The 14,836-nt window shown below is 38.3% G+C and overlaps 2 protein-coding genes across 5 annotated transcripts; both read right to left on the minus strand.

The window, feature by feature from the left end:
* Nucleotides 1-4,319: 4,319 nt before the first annotated feature.
* On the minus strand, nt 4,320-8,635 carry LOC113053387 (gap junction alpha-3 protein-like). 4 transcript variants are annotated; one of them, XM_026218368.1, is made up of 3 exons: nt 8,477-8,635; nt 7,498-7,561; nt 4,320-6,494 (listed from the first exon to the last, which is right to left on the minus strand). In XM_026218368.1, the coding sequence occupies exon 3, from the start codon at nt 6,457-6,459 to the stop codon at nt 5,179-5,181; it is 1,281 nt and encodes a 426-aa protein (XP_026074153.1). In that variant the 5' UTR covers nt 6,460-6,494; nt 7,498-7,561; nt 8,477-8,635; the 3' UTR covers nt 4,320-5,178. The 4 variants fall into 4 exon arrangements, with proteins under 4 accessions (XP_026074153.1, XP_026074152.1, XP_026074156.1 ...); XM_026218367.1 differs by having other exon boundaries at nt 8,193-8,635; XM_026218371.1 differs by lacking the exon at nt 7,498-7,561 and having other exon boundaries at nt 4,320-6,476.
* Nucleotides 8,636-12,712: 4,077 nt separating this feature from the next.
* Nucleotides 12,713-14,663, minus strand: LOC113053388 (gap junction beta-2 protein-like). Its single transcript, XM_026218372.1, has 2 exons — nt 14,533-14,663; nt 12,713-13,979 (listed from the first exon to the last, which is right to left on the minus strand). Exon 2 carries the CDS (start codon nt 13,953-13,955, stop codon nt 13,155-13,157), a length of 801 nt encoding a protein of 266 aa, XP_026074157.1. The 5' UTR covers nt 13,956-13,979; nt 14,533-14,663; the 3' UTR covers nt 12,713-13,154.
* Nucleotides 14,664-14,836: the final 173 nt, after the last annotated feature.

The raw sequence follows: 14,836 nt of genomic DNA on the forward strand, positions 1-14,836 counted from the left end.
CGCTCTTTGTGAGTGCTACATGTATCGAGTTTGGATCTAACGACGCTAAATTCATTCTCAAACTGAGACACGGTTATGTCCCCAAAGTGCCTTCCACTCCGTTCAGGGCATAAGTAATTTCACTGTTAGCTCTTCCAAGATCTGATAGCGAGGGCGATGCAAACCTCCTCTGCCCGGTAAGGGCACTGAGGATTTATGTCGGACGGTCTGCTGTTTTCAGACAGTCAGAGCAGCTCATTGTTTCTTTTGGTGACCATACTAAGGGACTAGCCACATAAAAACAGAGCCTTTCCAGATGGATAGTTGACGCTATCGCTCTGGCTTATGATTCTAAGAGTCTTTGCTACCCACTAGGCATCAGAGCTCATTCCACAAGAGGCATGTCCTCCTCATGGGCATGGTCTAGTGGTGTTTCAATCCAGGACATTTCATGGCGGCAGGCTGGGCCTCCCAGTCTACATTCTTTAGGTTCTATAACCTGGAAGTTCCTTGGAGGGGGGAAGCAGTTGGGGGTTCAATGCTTTGCTCGAGGGCACCCAAGTCATGGTATTGCCAGCCCGAGACTCAAACCCACAACCTTAGGGTTAGGAGTCAAACTCTCTAACCACTAAGCCACGACTTCCCCTTATATTTAATAAAGTCTCTTTTTTTTTTTTAACTGTTGTTAATACTGCAGTGTAAAACACTAAATGCACTGTTATTAAACCACTTTAGAATTTACCCTGGTGTAATTCTACTATGCCGTGACTGATTTATTTATTAAGATATTATGATAATTATTTGAAGAATGTTGATATCCAAAGTGTTATGGTGACCACTGACTTTCATTGTATGGACAAAAACAAATAAACAAGCACAGAGACAATTCTCAAAATATCTTTTTTTATGTTCCAGATAAGAAAGTATGGCATTCAGGTTTGGAACGATATGAGGGAGAGTAAATGATGACAGCATTTCACTTTTTAGTGAACTATCCCTTTAATGTGCCATTCAATTGTCAGTACTTAGGAGTAACAAAATAGCAAAGGACAAAACAGAATGGCAGCCAAAGAAAATTATACAGAAAATTATATGTTTTAAATTTTACAATTATTTAGTGTAACTTTGATTGCAATGAGATAATGGAAATAAAGTAATTGGCACCAAATGGGACCACAGTTACAGTATGATTTAATTTCTGTGTTGTAATGTTTAACATCAACAGTCATTAACTGCACATGAACACCTTGGTCCAGACTGGGCCCCAAACATATTGAGAGGCTTTCCTGATATAAACAACACAGCTCAGTGGTATTCAGGCAGAGAGGCTGCATGAATTTCCAAGGTGATTAAGGGCTATAAATAACCACCTGTGTGTTTTTAGTTCTGGGATGGTGCTCACATAAACACATAGACCCTGCCCTTCATAGATAACACTGCAACTTTCAACCCACAGACAACCAATCGAATGACACCCCTCAAACACTGGACTTAACACCTACTGCGTATCACCTCCTCTTCAATGACTGGCTCCATACTCTTTTTTTTTTCTTTTTTTTTTTTTCAGAAACTCATACTACCCCTACAACTATCCATTTTAATTGATGCCATTGTGTTTTTCTTATAGCAACGATTGATTACTGTACTTATTCTTATAGTTATATATACTGATATTCCAATAGCTCTGAACGGTAACCATCACATGAGGTTTGCCATTTTCAAATGAGCATTGTCCTTCTAATCCTTTGGCCCTAAAATAACCCAACACACTTATCCTCTCATAGATATCTAGACACTGAGCACATGAAACAGCCAGTAGAGCTTCAACTGCTGTGTGTGTGTGTGTGTGTGTGTGTGTGACAGAGTCCATTCCCACAACACACAGCATGTGCTGACTAAATGCAATAAGGGACTGTTCAAATGGACCAGTACGGTGTGAATAGAAGTTCTCTGAACTTGAACTCCACTGTCAGATCTGATGTTTTTAAGCTGATAGTGTTTAGATCTAACTCCTCTCAACATTTCTCATGCTTTCACTGTAGCCTCGCATGAAATTAATCCATTTAACTTTTCTCCCAGTGCTGGTTTATGGCTGAGAATGTGAAAGATTTTCTTATATATTTAATTTGATGTTTATATTTTTTAATTTAATATTATTTACTGTCAAATTTTACTAGCCACATATATATAAAAAAGATAAAGTTGATTTTCCTTATTCATAATAGATTTTCCACAGTCTTAGGTTTTTGCAGAAAAGGTGCCTCTGTTCCAGTAGAATAAACCATCTTTTTGAGATATCATTAATATTTAACATTAAATGTGAAATAACCACAGACTACACAGATCTGTTTTGATCCCATTACCAGCCACAAACTAAATATGTTTTATCCAGAACTGATGCTTGATGAAGAAGGTGTACTTCTGGGTGTGTATTTTCCAAACACTGAGATAAATGAAAATGCTACCAGATAATTCTCTCCAGGTATTACCTCTGTAGCTACTAGCAGACAGCTAAATGCATTTAAGCTACTTAAAGGGGCAACATTTGTAATTTTACTTTCAGATTTTAAATAGCTTGCCAACAAAACAAAGCATTTTTTGTCTGACACAAACAGAATCAGGATATCAATTAGGGTCACAGCATCAAATTGTCCATTTCATAAATTGTACGTACATGACACCACATCCTCTGGCCTGCTTGATATTGCCGCTCCCTAAGGGAGGGTTGATGTGTCATTTTAGGGTGCTTCATCATTCAGTCTCATTCTCACTTCCCCTCTATAGGAATCTGGAATGGAGGACTGATAAGCATAAAGGTTAGAGGTCAACGAGTGCACGTTCTTGTTTGAGATGTGCTCAGGCTTCTTGCAGATTTGTTTCTCATTATGGTTTTGGCATGGATCACATAAAATTGCATGAATGCCTTGACAAAGGTTAGCATCATTAACTTTTAAACTAAAGTCACTTAAAAGTCATTAAAATTACTTAATCTTTTTTTTCAGTCTTTTTAATAGCCTTTTTACAGAGCCTTTTTAGTGAACAGGCAAGCACTTGAAAGCCTTTAACATCATAAAAATTAAATGTGAGTTTTGATGCCTGCTGTTTACAAATGAAAAAGACAGAGTAGTCTACATTTATGGTACAAAAAGTTTATTTAGTAACAGCTTTGTAAACATTTGAGGTAAATGAACATTTACATCAACTTGTTCTTATAAAATTGAATACACAAGGCACTTCTCTTAAGACAGCATTGAAACAGGCTGCTGTTCTGAGCATATGTAGGTGGTTCATTTCCCTGATTGGTCAGAATAATCAGCTCTGCTAGAGAAAATCAGTTCAAGAAGTTCAAGAAATGAGTGTTATCTGAGAATAATGGGCTGCAACTAAGTACACTACAAACGGCTCGAGATAGGAAAGAGCTGGCTGGCTGGCCTTTTCAAATTCATAATTGATTAAATGCTATAATGCACAATGTCCAAATTTTCTGCTGTCCTTTCAGGCCACTACAACAGTCCTAAAATAAAACATGGGTGTAAACGTGTATATTTCTTATACTCTACAAGTGCTGTTTTATAAATTACATTTGATGTTATTTAAGTGGAATAATACTGCCATCAACGCAACAACTTTTACCATTAAGACATTTTCCTTTAAGGATCAAAAATATTTCTTCCTTTCTATCAGTGTAATAAGTATTGAACAGTGTCTTTTGCCTAAATGTGCAAATCTTCTACTATTTACTAAAATGTAAACTTTAAGAACCAAAATATGACAAAATAACACACTTTCATTTATGGATACATTAAAACAGCGGAAAATAAATAACATACATCTGTAAATGCTGTGATCTGATAAAAGCAATTTTAATACTGTTCTAAGCAATGTGATGAAGAAATGTATAATTTTTTATATCTCCTTAAATGGATTGCTGAAATGTATACCTGATAATAAAAGCAACATACGCTGTGTTTAAATGGGTCTCTAGAAACGGATTTGTAAAGGTTTCTAAAATAAATAAAAAATCATGCTATGCTGTCATGTTGGTGTGAGTTATTATGCTTACAGAAGGCATGTTCTATACAACAGCAGTAGTATTCAGTGAAAACGAATGAGGGCCTTGAGAGTGGGGGGTGGGAGTAAACTCATTTCAGCATAAGACACTTGCAGGATATTTTTATGTCCATTTTGAACTTTTTGGCAACCACTAACTGACTTAAAGCCACTAACTGAATTAAAAACCAATAAGGAATTCAAATGTTCGTACTCCCCTTATCCGATTAACTACTTCAAAAGTGATCATGTATCTGATGGGAAGACTGGACATGGTCATATATCAAAACTCTCAAATCCAGCAGAGTAGGAGGATGTGAACTTCAGATCAAGGAATTGAAAAAATAAAAAATAAACTTAGTCCAGAGAATACACAAGCTAAATGAGAATTAAAACTCTGCACCATTCAGTAGTACAACAGTTATCTAAATATTCAACTTGCCTCAGTAATATTTTCATTTTTCAGTGTATGGATGACCTTTTCTCTGTGATGCATTAAAGTTTGCAACTTTTATCAGGCAATGTGCTTTTTTCTTTTTTCTTCCTCAACCTTCTGATTTTTCTTTAGCGTGAGGAAATGTAAAGACAGATGCTGGAACAATAAAAAGAGGGGTGTTCATGAATTTGACAACTACTTTCCTTATTTATTTCAACTACTTTTTCCCCTCCATTTCTCTCAAATGCTATTCAACTCTTCAAAAATAAATGAAAAATAATACATGAGAGTATTTCATTATCTACTCAATTAAACCACAGAGTGTATTTATGTTGTATTTTAAATGTTTTTGTTGTTGTTGATTATTTGTAATCTGTATTATTGTACTGCAAACATTTTATATTTGGTTTCTATATCAATATACTTAATAAATCGAACTGACTGAATGGAAATTCATAAGACTAATTTAAGTGACATTTTTTTCAGTGAATCATTGAGATTCTGGTGTAACAGCCTGCATCAGGTGTGCTGCTTCATTCAACTACTGCATAACACTAACCAGCATTCAGAAGCCCATAAAAATGACTTGGAAAATGGAATTAATAATGAATGGAATGAATCTTTTCATTCCAACAATATGCCTCTCACTTCCTCTTGTTTTTTGGTGTCTTATTTTTTGTTGACAAAAACCTATGCTTTGCAGTGGAGAGCCACTACACCGCCAAATCATTGGGCCTTGCTCTCGCGCTGCTGGCTTTACTAGCCCTGCTCAGTCGTCGAGCATCAGTGAAAATAACGGGCGGCTCGTGCATCTCCACCGTGGTGGTGACGTGCCCCTCCTCCGGCCCAGCGCTCAAACCAACGCCAGGGCATTTGGGGGTGCTGGCGTGCGGAGCGGTGTCTTTGGCTTGCCGTCCGTTATCGGAGGAGGAAGGGGAGGTGGCGTTCATCTCCCGAGTCTGCTGCTCGGTGGCCAGGTTGGCCCAGTTCTGCTCGGCAGCCAGCCTGTGGTTGTTGTTGCTGATGTAGAACTGCGAGGACTCCTCACGCATAGGGTCCATCTTGAACTCAGCCGTAGAGGGCACTGACACCGGCTGGAGGAACGCTCTGCCACCCACGGCCACCTCTGTGTAGTCTGGCGGATAGCTGAGGGTGGCAGGCACAGTTCTAGGAGATACAGGCTCCGCTTCATCTGCGTTGGGCAGCGACTCACGGTCGGGGGCAAACTCGTTGGTCATGCCCTGTTTGACCTTCTTCCATCCGAGGTGATAGATTTCGAACAAATTTAGCAAAAGGGACACGCAAGCCACCACAAGCATAAATATGATGAAGATGGTCTTTTCCGTGGGCCGGGAAATGAAGCAGTCCACTATATTGGGGCAGGGCCACCGCGCACACTTATACAGAGGCCGCAACTGGAAACCATAGAGGAAATACTGACCTAAAATGAACCCCACTTCAAACAGGGTCTTGAAAATGATGTTGAACACGTAGGTGCGCAACAAGGCACCTCTAATGCGGATTTTGCCATGCTCGTCTCTGATTGGCGGTTTCTCCTTTTTGCCACCGCCACCCCCACCGCGTCCACCAGACTCCCCTCCCCCTCCGTTTCTATACAGGAGTTCTTTCTCATCCTGGAGCCGACTGGCCTTTCGCAGCTCCTCCTCGCGCTCTTTCCGCTTCTCTTCCATACGAACGATGTGCAGGACATGGCCCAGGTAGATGAGCGTCGGTGTGGACACAAAGATGATTTGGAGCACCCAGAAGCGGATGTGGGAGATGGGGAAGGCTTCGTCGTAGCAGACATTCTCGCAACCGGGTTGCTGTGTGTTGCAAGTGAAGTCCGACTGCTCATCGCCCCAGACCTCCTCAGCTGCCGCTCCCAACACCAGAATCCTAAAAATGAAGAGTACTGTCAGCCAGACTTTGCCGATCACGGTCGAGTGTTCCTGTGCATTCTCCAAGAGCCGTCCAAGAAAGCTCCAGTCACCCATGCTTCACGATTTCTAGCCTAGAGAGAAAGTACAGTCTGAGGGCGAGAGAGAGAGAGGGAGTCAGGTGAAAAGGGGAACAGAGAGGATTTATCAGAACTAGTTAACAAAATAACATCTTACACTGTACATGAATCCTTTGGATCTTCTCAGGCCTGCACTGCCCATTCAAACTGGGACAGCTAAAGGCAAATTAACGTATAAAACACGCTCAGCCCTCATGAACTCACACAACATTTCACGGTTCTGCATAAGATCCGAATGGTCAGTTCTGATGAAGCACTTGCTAAGCCCCAAATTTATCAAATGATATTTAGGAAAACCAAGCTAATCAACCTGGTCATTGATCACTGTAAATATCACATTCATAAAAATATTTGACAAACTTATTGATTCCGTGAGCGCTCACTATTCAACTCTCTAACTGGCTGCTATGAACCTGGCATGCACAGTGTAAGCAAACTCTCTCATGCTCGCTTTCTCTCCAGCCACTGACACACACACACATACACTCGTACACACCGTTTTTCACAACACTCATACACACAGTCTCTTTCTCTCTCACCTGTTCGCTTCACTGCTCAGCAGGCATGTGCTGAGATCAACATTATAATGTTCAAAAACAGTTGAAAGCATTGACTGGACAGTGATGCGTGGAGGGCCCTGATAGAGCTAATTTCAGGACATCAGGATGAAAGATGCAATGAAATATGGAGGCAGAGCACTGCCAAAACCAGGCCACTTTATAGTTGTGAATCTACACCCAGATCATGTCTACATGAGTAAAATGAATTGCCAGCTAAAAATTTACAATTCATGAATTCACCCTGTAGGTCCTGTAGGTGAATCCAGAAATGAGTGTCATGATATAACCTCAGGGTTTTTATCAACACAGATTCATCTTATCATAAAAAGCTCAAATAAACAAGAAGATTGAACTAGATTTAACAGAACAAGATTGAGATGGAATTGCCATTAGTAAACAAAGAAACCCAAAAGAGCAAAATATACAATAGAAAGAAAAACAATATATTTACTTACTAAAATTATGTTGTATTGAGGGCGGCAAATCCATCGACTAAGATTCTATATCAAGTCTATGACCCTGAAAGAGAAAGTGCAGGTTACATAATAATAATCGAAATGAGTTATTAATTTATTTGACATTTAACTTTATTTATTTGACATTTATATTTTTTTACATAACTTTATATAACTGTAAAATATTTATTTATTTAGATAATTTAAAAAAAATCCTATACCATTTTCATAGATAATAATTATTTTATTTATGTCTAATTCCAGTCAATTGTGGTCTAGCATGGCTCATTTCTATCAAAATATCCTAAAAAAATATTTTAGTTACCAAAGCAGCTATCATTTTCATTACAGTTATTAAAGTTGATAGTTTATAATTGTCACTAATACTTGGCATACAATATGCTGTTGTTAATATAATTAGCTGATGATAGTAATTGTCCACTGCTCTCACTGTACATTCAGGTCAAACTGTCAGAGAAAGGCAGATTTCTGCTTGCACTGATTATGTGCCGATGCCTGTCATCTCAAACAACAGCTCAATTCTTGAAATGTGTCTAAATTATGTTAGCTTGTTAGAAGGCAGAAACCATTCAAAAGTAAGTCTAAGTTGATGGCCTATTAGTTAGCAAAAAGTCATATTAATTGATGTGGGATGTTAAAGGATAAAAGATTTGTACACCTAATTTAAAGCATACCTTGACTGAAGTAGGCAAACTTATCTAAAGAAAGCAATATCCAGCGGCCACTGGTGCCACAGTTTGAGTGCGTTGAAAGCATACAGACCTCCCAAAGGTAGCAGGAGCCCTCCCCGCTCCCCCTGTTCCCAAATCCTGGCAGCACTGCCAGCTTACCAAACTCTTTTGAAAGTGGCCGGCCAACTTATTCACTCACAAAAGTTCTTCACACATAGACCCGGGGTCAAACTCTCGTAGAAAGCCTAGTTTTTCATGGCAAACCGAGTGTGGAGACGGGGTCTCACCAAGCGCAGCTGTCTCGGGTTCCCAGCCATCGCTACTGTCACTTTGAGTGGTCATGCAAGAGTGCTGCGGTCAGAAAGTGGACGGCCAGTCAGCGCGCACGCCACGCCCCGCCAACTGGGGTAAACTCATCGCCCCAATTTAACTATACACCATCACATAATTTTACAAGAAGACAGATGCTTTATTGTAGTTTATAGTGTTTTTAATAGTGTAATAATAAAAACAATGTATGACACTGAGATTATAACAGAAGCGGGACGTTAATGATTGTATCTCTCCGCGGTCCATTCAAACTGTCAGGCAGTCACCTGCTTTGGAGATATTTTCGTTAGCGAGTAAAAATTATCTGAATGATGAAAATGAGGAATAACTGGCCATATTGTGTCTAATAATGTATAAGTTACTTTATATTAAAGTTTAGCCTACGAGATTAAATCGTAATATTTTGAATAAATGTGACCGGAATGAGACTACTTCCACTTTAAGAGGATGGTTGAGATAATTGCACAGGTGTTTAGTCTCGCAACTCAAAGAAAATCTCGTTTGATCTCGTTCCCTCTGGTATGCGTGCGCGTTGGAGGAGCTGCTGTGACTAAATACGATCCTGGTAAAAACTATCGTTTGATTTCGCTCCCTCTGGTATGCGCGTGTTTTAAACGTTGCTGTGGGTATTCCGCCTCTTCAATTTTGTGGAGTTATTGATACGCAAAGCCCGTTCCAGAATAGGTGTAACAAATGAATCGATGGCTTAATAGCACCTGATATCATCAGTCAGGTAACCGCGCTGCTTCGACTTGTTTTATATACCATTTAAGTGTGGGTTTTTTATTGTGCAGTATGGAGGGGTAGTAATGTTAAAATGTAACTCTTTATTTTAGGTTTACCCCTATTGGACAAGTTAACCTGGCTATTTTAAAAGGAGGTATGTAATTTGGATGTACGTGTTAAATGCCCATGTATTATGCATTGCATATTGTATGCGTTTTAATATAAATGTATTAAATGTGTTATTTTTATAGGAGTAATTGTGGCTGTCGGTTAGGCAACCACTGTTTCTTGTGTGCATTTATTTTCTGTTCACTTTTTAATTTCTGATAAAATTGCAATAATCTTATGCTCCTGCTTTAATGAGCTTTGTCTGGGCATAAATCTCCCTGGGCCTGCGTAGGAATTGAGTTCTACTGTACTGGGTGTGTCGTCTTTGTTTATTCTTTTGGATTTGAGGTGTGATGTAATTATATTTCCTATGGGTTTAAGCTTGATGTGATTTATCATTTTATTTTCCTTGAATCGCGTGTATTTTCTTTGCTAGAACTCATTCCTTTATGCCCCAATTGGTGTTGTAATATTCTGAACCAGTAGAGGGGGTTGTCGACAGTCTCTGTATGTATGGAGCTTATATTTTGCTATAGCTCTTTTGAATAAATTGTAAACCCCTTTTGTACTCTGGCTTCACATTCATTTATTTGAATTGCTTGAGCGGGTGGTCTTTTCTCCCAAGTTGTTAAAGTTGGGGGTGGCGTAGTCTTTTTTTTTTTTTTTTTTTTTTTTTTCAGGTTGTTCGAAATCGTAATTTATACCTTATGGTCAATGAATAACTGGTCACATAAAATTCAAATAACGAGAAATAAGCCATAGCCTAATATGGTCACTATGATTTTTCCAAATAAGACATGTTCCTGGATCAACATCATCTGATGGTCCTGGATTAACATTATTGTCCAAAAATACAGACGTAACCCAATCCCTAACCTTACCCATAATTTATTCCTAAAAACAGTGGGAAATTATATCTGATTAGCAAGGGTGTAGAAGCACCTAACTCTGGTTGTAAGCCTAAAACGGATGTTTTCTGGGAAGGTACATCTCTGCTCTGATTGGTTGATTGGAATGTTGTTCTAGGATCAGTAAGGAGGCTGTTGATCTGCTTGGTGAAATCGGGCTCACCAGCATAATATTTTGAGAATATAGACTAATTGCCCATGCAAATGGCTCGGACCGGACTGATTTTGATTATTAGCAGAAATCACCATGTGCCATAGGATACTTGCAGGGATAACATCTTGAAAATATTTCATATCTTCTAATGATTTAGCGCCAGCCACCTAATAAAAGCGAAAGGCTAAACATGTGCTTTTGGTAGGCCTACTTTTAATATAAAACAAAGTTTCAGCTTTTCAAAATTGTTTTTTTATAACGAAATACAAATAACAGCCTATGTCTTATAACAATGTGTTTTTTTCACGCTCTTTAATGTTACGTCACATCCCATTTTAAGCGCCATGTGGATTAATAATTTTTCATAGGCCTACAATCAGGGGATTTTCCGTCCATTCCAAATCCGTTTTCAATTAAAAAACAGAAAACGAAAGACTCAAGAGGATTGCAGTTGTATAGTTTTACAATTGCTAACATATATTTAATAATAAAATCATCTGGGGCCAAATCACAGCTGTGAAATTGCACTATACCTCCTGCGATATTGCGCAATTATTCTCTCCACTGCAGATAGGCTACAGGGCTAAAGTGTTGACATTTATTAAACTGGTTGAGACTCCAGGTGAACTCGCTGGACTGAAGTGAAAATGTTCTTTGATAGGCCTAATGTAAAACTTCTTTGCTCTCTTTTTGTACAATGAAAGTGTTACAGGTTAATTTGTAAATTACAATGTTTTTAATAAATTAACATTGAATACAAAGTCAGTCTTATTAAAATGTTATGACACCCATATCTGGTACTTAAGTAGGCCTATAAAGACGGATTTTTATGCAAAGTTCATAGGTTACATCATAAGGCTACTTAGCCCATCAGGCTATAGATCATAATCTACAAGATCATAACAGACAAATTACAAAATTTGTAATGGTTTTACTGGTTATCATGGGACTTGTATTGGTTTTACTGGAAACTGTAATGGACCCTGTTTTATTTCTACTGGTGATTACTTGCCTTCTATTAAAATATTCATATAAAAGATAAGTTGTTAGCCAAAATTACAAAATTTATTTTTAAGAACAGTTGGCTATCAAAAATAATCACAGCTCACTTTTAGGAAACAGCAGAAGATTCACATTAATTAGACGCAGCTGTATGTTGATATAAAATCTCTGGAAGGGTTTAATGCAAGGTAACCCTGTGAAAGGCTTTAAAACTAAACATAATTTTGCCATTGTTGAAGACATTTAATTTTTTTACTAAAATAAGCACCAATGAAAACATACAAATACAATCTCAATGATCTAAATAGTCTCAATGATATAAATACAGTCTCAATGATATATACCTATATACCTATAGGTCCTATTGCTAGTCAAAACTGTTGATGGGTAACAAAAAGAGTAAATTGTTTAAAAAGTAAACAAAGCAAAACTCAATCATGCAAAATGAAAAATAAGCATTTATATGCATTTATATACAATATCTTGTAAATGATCCCTCCAAAAAAAGAACATTCAATTTTGCGCAAAGACGGTCTCTAAACTTCATTTATGTAGTTGTGACCACTATGAGTCACTCTTGGGCTTTTCTTATGCCTATTGAATGCATAGTACTGTGACAAGCCCTTTAGTAATGTGGAAAATGAGATTCAACAACCTCCAACATTTTTACATACAATGCTATGCCATATGCCCTAACTGTCTTTTGGCTCTGGGGAGGAATGTCAGCTTTGGAATCATGCTTGAAACCTGCTGTCAGGTTTGTGCCTTAGTTGTATTCTAAAAGCAGGCTTCAAAACAAGGTAAAAACACATTATAATTATAATGCTCTAATGCAGAGGTTCTCAACTTTTTGCAGCTCATTGCCCACCAATGACAGTTTAAAATCATTCTGAGGACCACTTTTCCAAATATGATGGTATGAACACAGAATAACAACACACAAAAAAAGTACAATGATATACTATGCTGTTAATCTGTTATGCCGCTGTCAAGTCAGCTATATAGATGAAAACTGTCCTTGTATAACAAAGACTTGGCAGGTTTCAGTAACTATTTATTCTTACAATAACAGGCAGGTCTGACCAATGACTGTCTGTCTGTTCAAATACTTGAGCAGTAGATATTTCCAATCTGAACATTTTTTTGTTTTCAGTTTACACATCACTGCTCTCCTGCTGATATTATAAAACTTATTTTGAAAATAATACCTTTGACATTTTAATTTTTAATTTTACAAAAAATAGTTAATAAATTGACTGTAACCCACTGTACTTTCACCAAATCCAGTTCACACATCACTGCTCTCCTGCTGGTACAACACTTATTTTGAAAATAATGGCACACTTTGAAGATTTTGCTTGCATGGGTCTGTCTCCCAAATCTGCTTTTCTTTTCAGAAAACAATCCATATTACATTAACGTAATATAACTGCACCTGATCGAACAAACGTTCAATCTGACATTGTGACGTAATTGGTGTTGCAATATTTAAACATAAATTAGCTTTAAGATAATGCATCTTGACTTGACTTAAGTGGTTTTGATCATTTCAATTAATAAGAACAATAAAAAAATAAATAAAAATAAATTTGGGGCGATTCACTGCCTACACGGCCCACCAGGTAGCGCTCTGAGGCCCACCAGTTGAGAATCACTGGTCTAATGGCATTAGAAAAGTAAAAACACTGTAATCTACAAGCCTGTTGATAGAATTAGTCACGGGGTGTAGGGATAATCTTACACAGTCTTATTGCTTGAAGAGTCCGATGCAGATGACAGCAACTTTGCATTCTTTTCATTCTGTAACTGCGCCTTTTCTGTGGACATTTCATCTTGGTGAACAAAGGAACGCCTTCCTCTGGCTCTGGCTGAGCACCTCAGCAGTGCTTTGACAATCAGGTAGGCCAGTTCAGCCACATTGAGCACAATGCAAATGGAAGATGAACCCACCATGAAAATGGTGAAGACTGTCTTCTCTGTTGGTCGTGAGATAAAGCAGTCAACTTTATTGGGACAGGGCCACTGCTCACACTTCACAAGACGAGCCATCTGAAACCCATCGTAGACATAATACAGAGCGTACATGAATCCAGCCTCGAAAAGGAGCCTGAAGAACAGGCTTGAGGTGTAGGTCCACCACAGTGCCCCAGTGATGGGTAGACGCCTCTTCTTCAAGCTCTTCAGGTCCTCCCCTTTGACACCGCCACCTCGGTTGGCCAGAAGTCCCTTCTTAACATTGTGTTTGTGATATGCCACATGCATAGCCACCAGCAAAGCCGGTGTAGACACAAAGATGAGCTGCAGGCACCAGAAACGGATGTGTGAGACTGGAAAGAAGTGGTCGTAGCAGACGTTTTTGCAGCCTGGCTGTTGTGTGTTACAGGTGAAGTCGGACTGCTCATCCCCCCAGACCGCTTCGGCGGCTATTACAAGGATGCTAATGCGGAAGATGAAGAGGACAGACAGCCAGATCTTTCCCAGGCTGGTGGAGTGTTTATTGACCCCTCCCAGCTGGGCATAAAGTGCTCCCCAACTCATCCTGTCTGCTGTTGCTCTCAGCTCCTAATCATCGAAAAGAAAAAGATTATTTTAATTTTGTGCAACTATGTATGTGTGTATGTATATGTGTGTGTGTGTGTGTGTGTGTGTGTGTGTGTTCAAATTCAAATGTAAACAATATGTAAAGTTCACAAGCATACATACATGCATACATATAAATATATAGTTTCAATTTACATTTCAGATGACAATTTATTAAATTTATTAAAAAATAGACACATTTTTAAAATACAATGAGAATCTATGACAAACTATTTTAATAATGAAGATTTTTGAATATCAATCCTATTAACAAACTAAATTCTATGTCTTCAAAAAGACAAAACCTATTGAATTGAAAATGTTTTCATTAACACATGTAAATAAGATGAAATCCTTCATTCCGTTCAACAAAAAAAAAAAAAAAAAAAAAAAAAACAACAAAAAAAACACACACACATTGGTAACTTTGCTTATTTTTTTTATCGAATTTAACACGTCAGAATTATCACGATATTATAACTTTTTAAAAAATTGTGAAATGTCTGCAGTTTTAAAAAAGGAAATTTAACGTTACCTGTTAGCCTACAAAATGTTTTAGATCAAATCCATCATATATATCCGTCCAGGTGAGTTAAACTGAGTAGGTTACTTTCACCTGCGGTGATTCTTTGTTGTCGTGAGAGTGAGATGAAGTGATTTGACTGAGGACAGTGAGCGCAAGTTTCGTCCTCTCTCTCGAGGAGAGGTGCACCTGACATCGGGCGGAGCCACGGAGCTCGCGAGCGACAAAACCGGAATGTTCCTGGAATGTGTCGCACGCCTCAGATGTTTACTGTAGAAGCGATCTAGTACGGTCGCGTCGCGAGCGTGTAGATGTG

The sequence above is a fragment of the Carassius auratus genome, chromosome 34 (genome assembly GCF_003368295.1).
Source record: "Carassius auratus strain Wakin chromosome 34, ASM336829v1, whole genome shotgun sequence".
NCBI lineage: Eukaryota > Metazoa > Chordata > Actinopteri > Cypriniformes > Cyprinidae > Carassius > Carassius auratus.

Bases quoted from the DNA above. Each gene is read 5' to 3' on its own strand.
- LOC113053387 (XM_026218371.1), bottom strand. From the start codon at position 6,459: ATGGGTGACTGGAGCTTTCTTGGACGGCTCTTGGAGAATGCACAGGAA.
- LOC113053388 (XM_026218372.1), bottom strand. From the start codon at position 13,955: ATGAGTTGGGGAGCACTTTATGCCCAGCTGGGAGGGGTCAATAAACAC.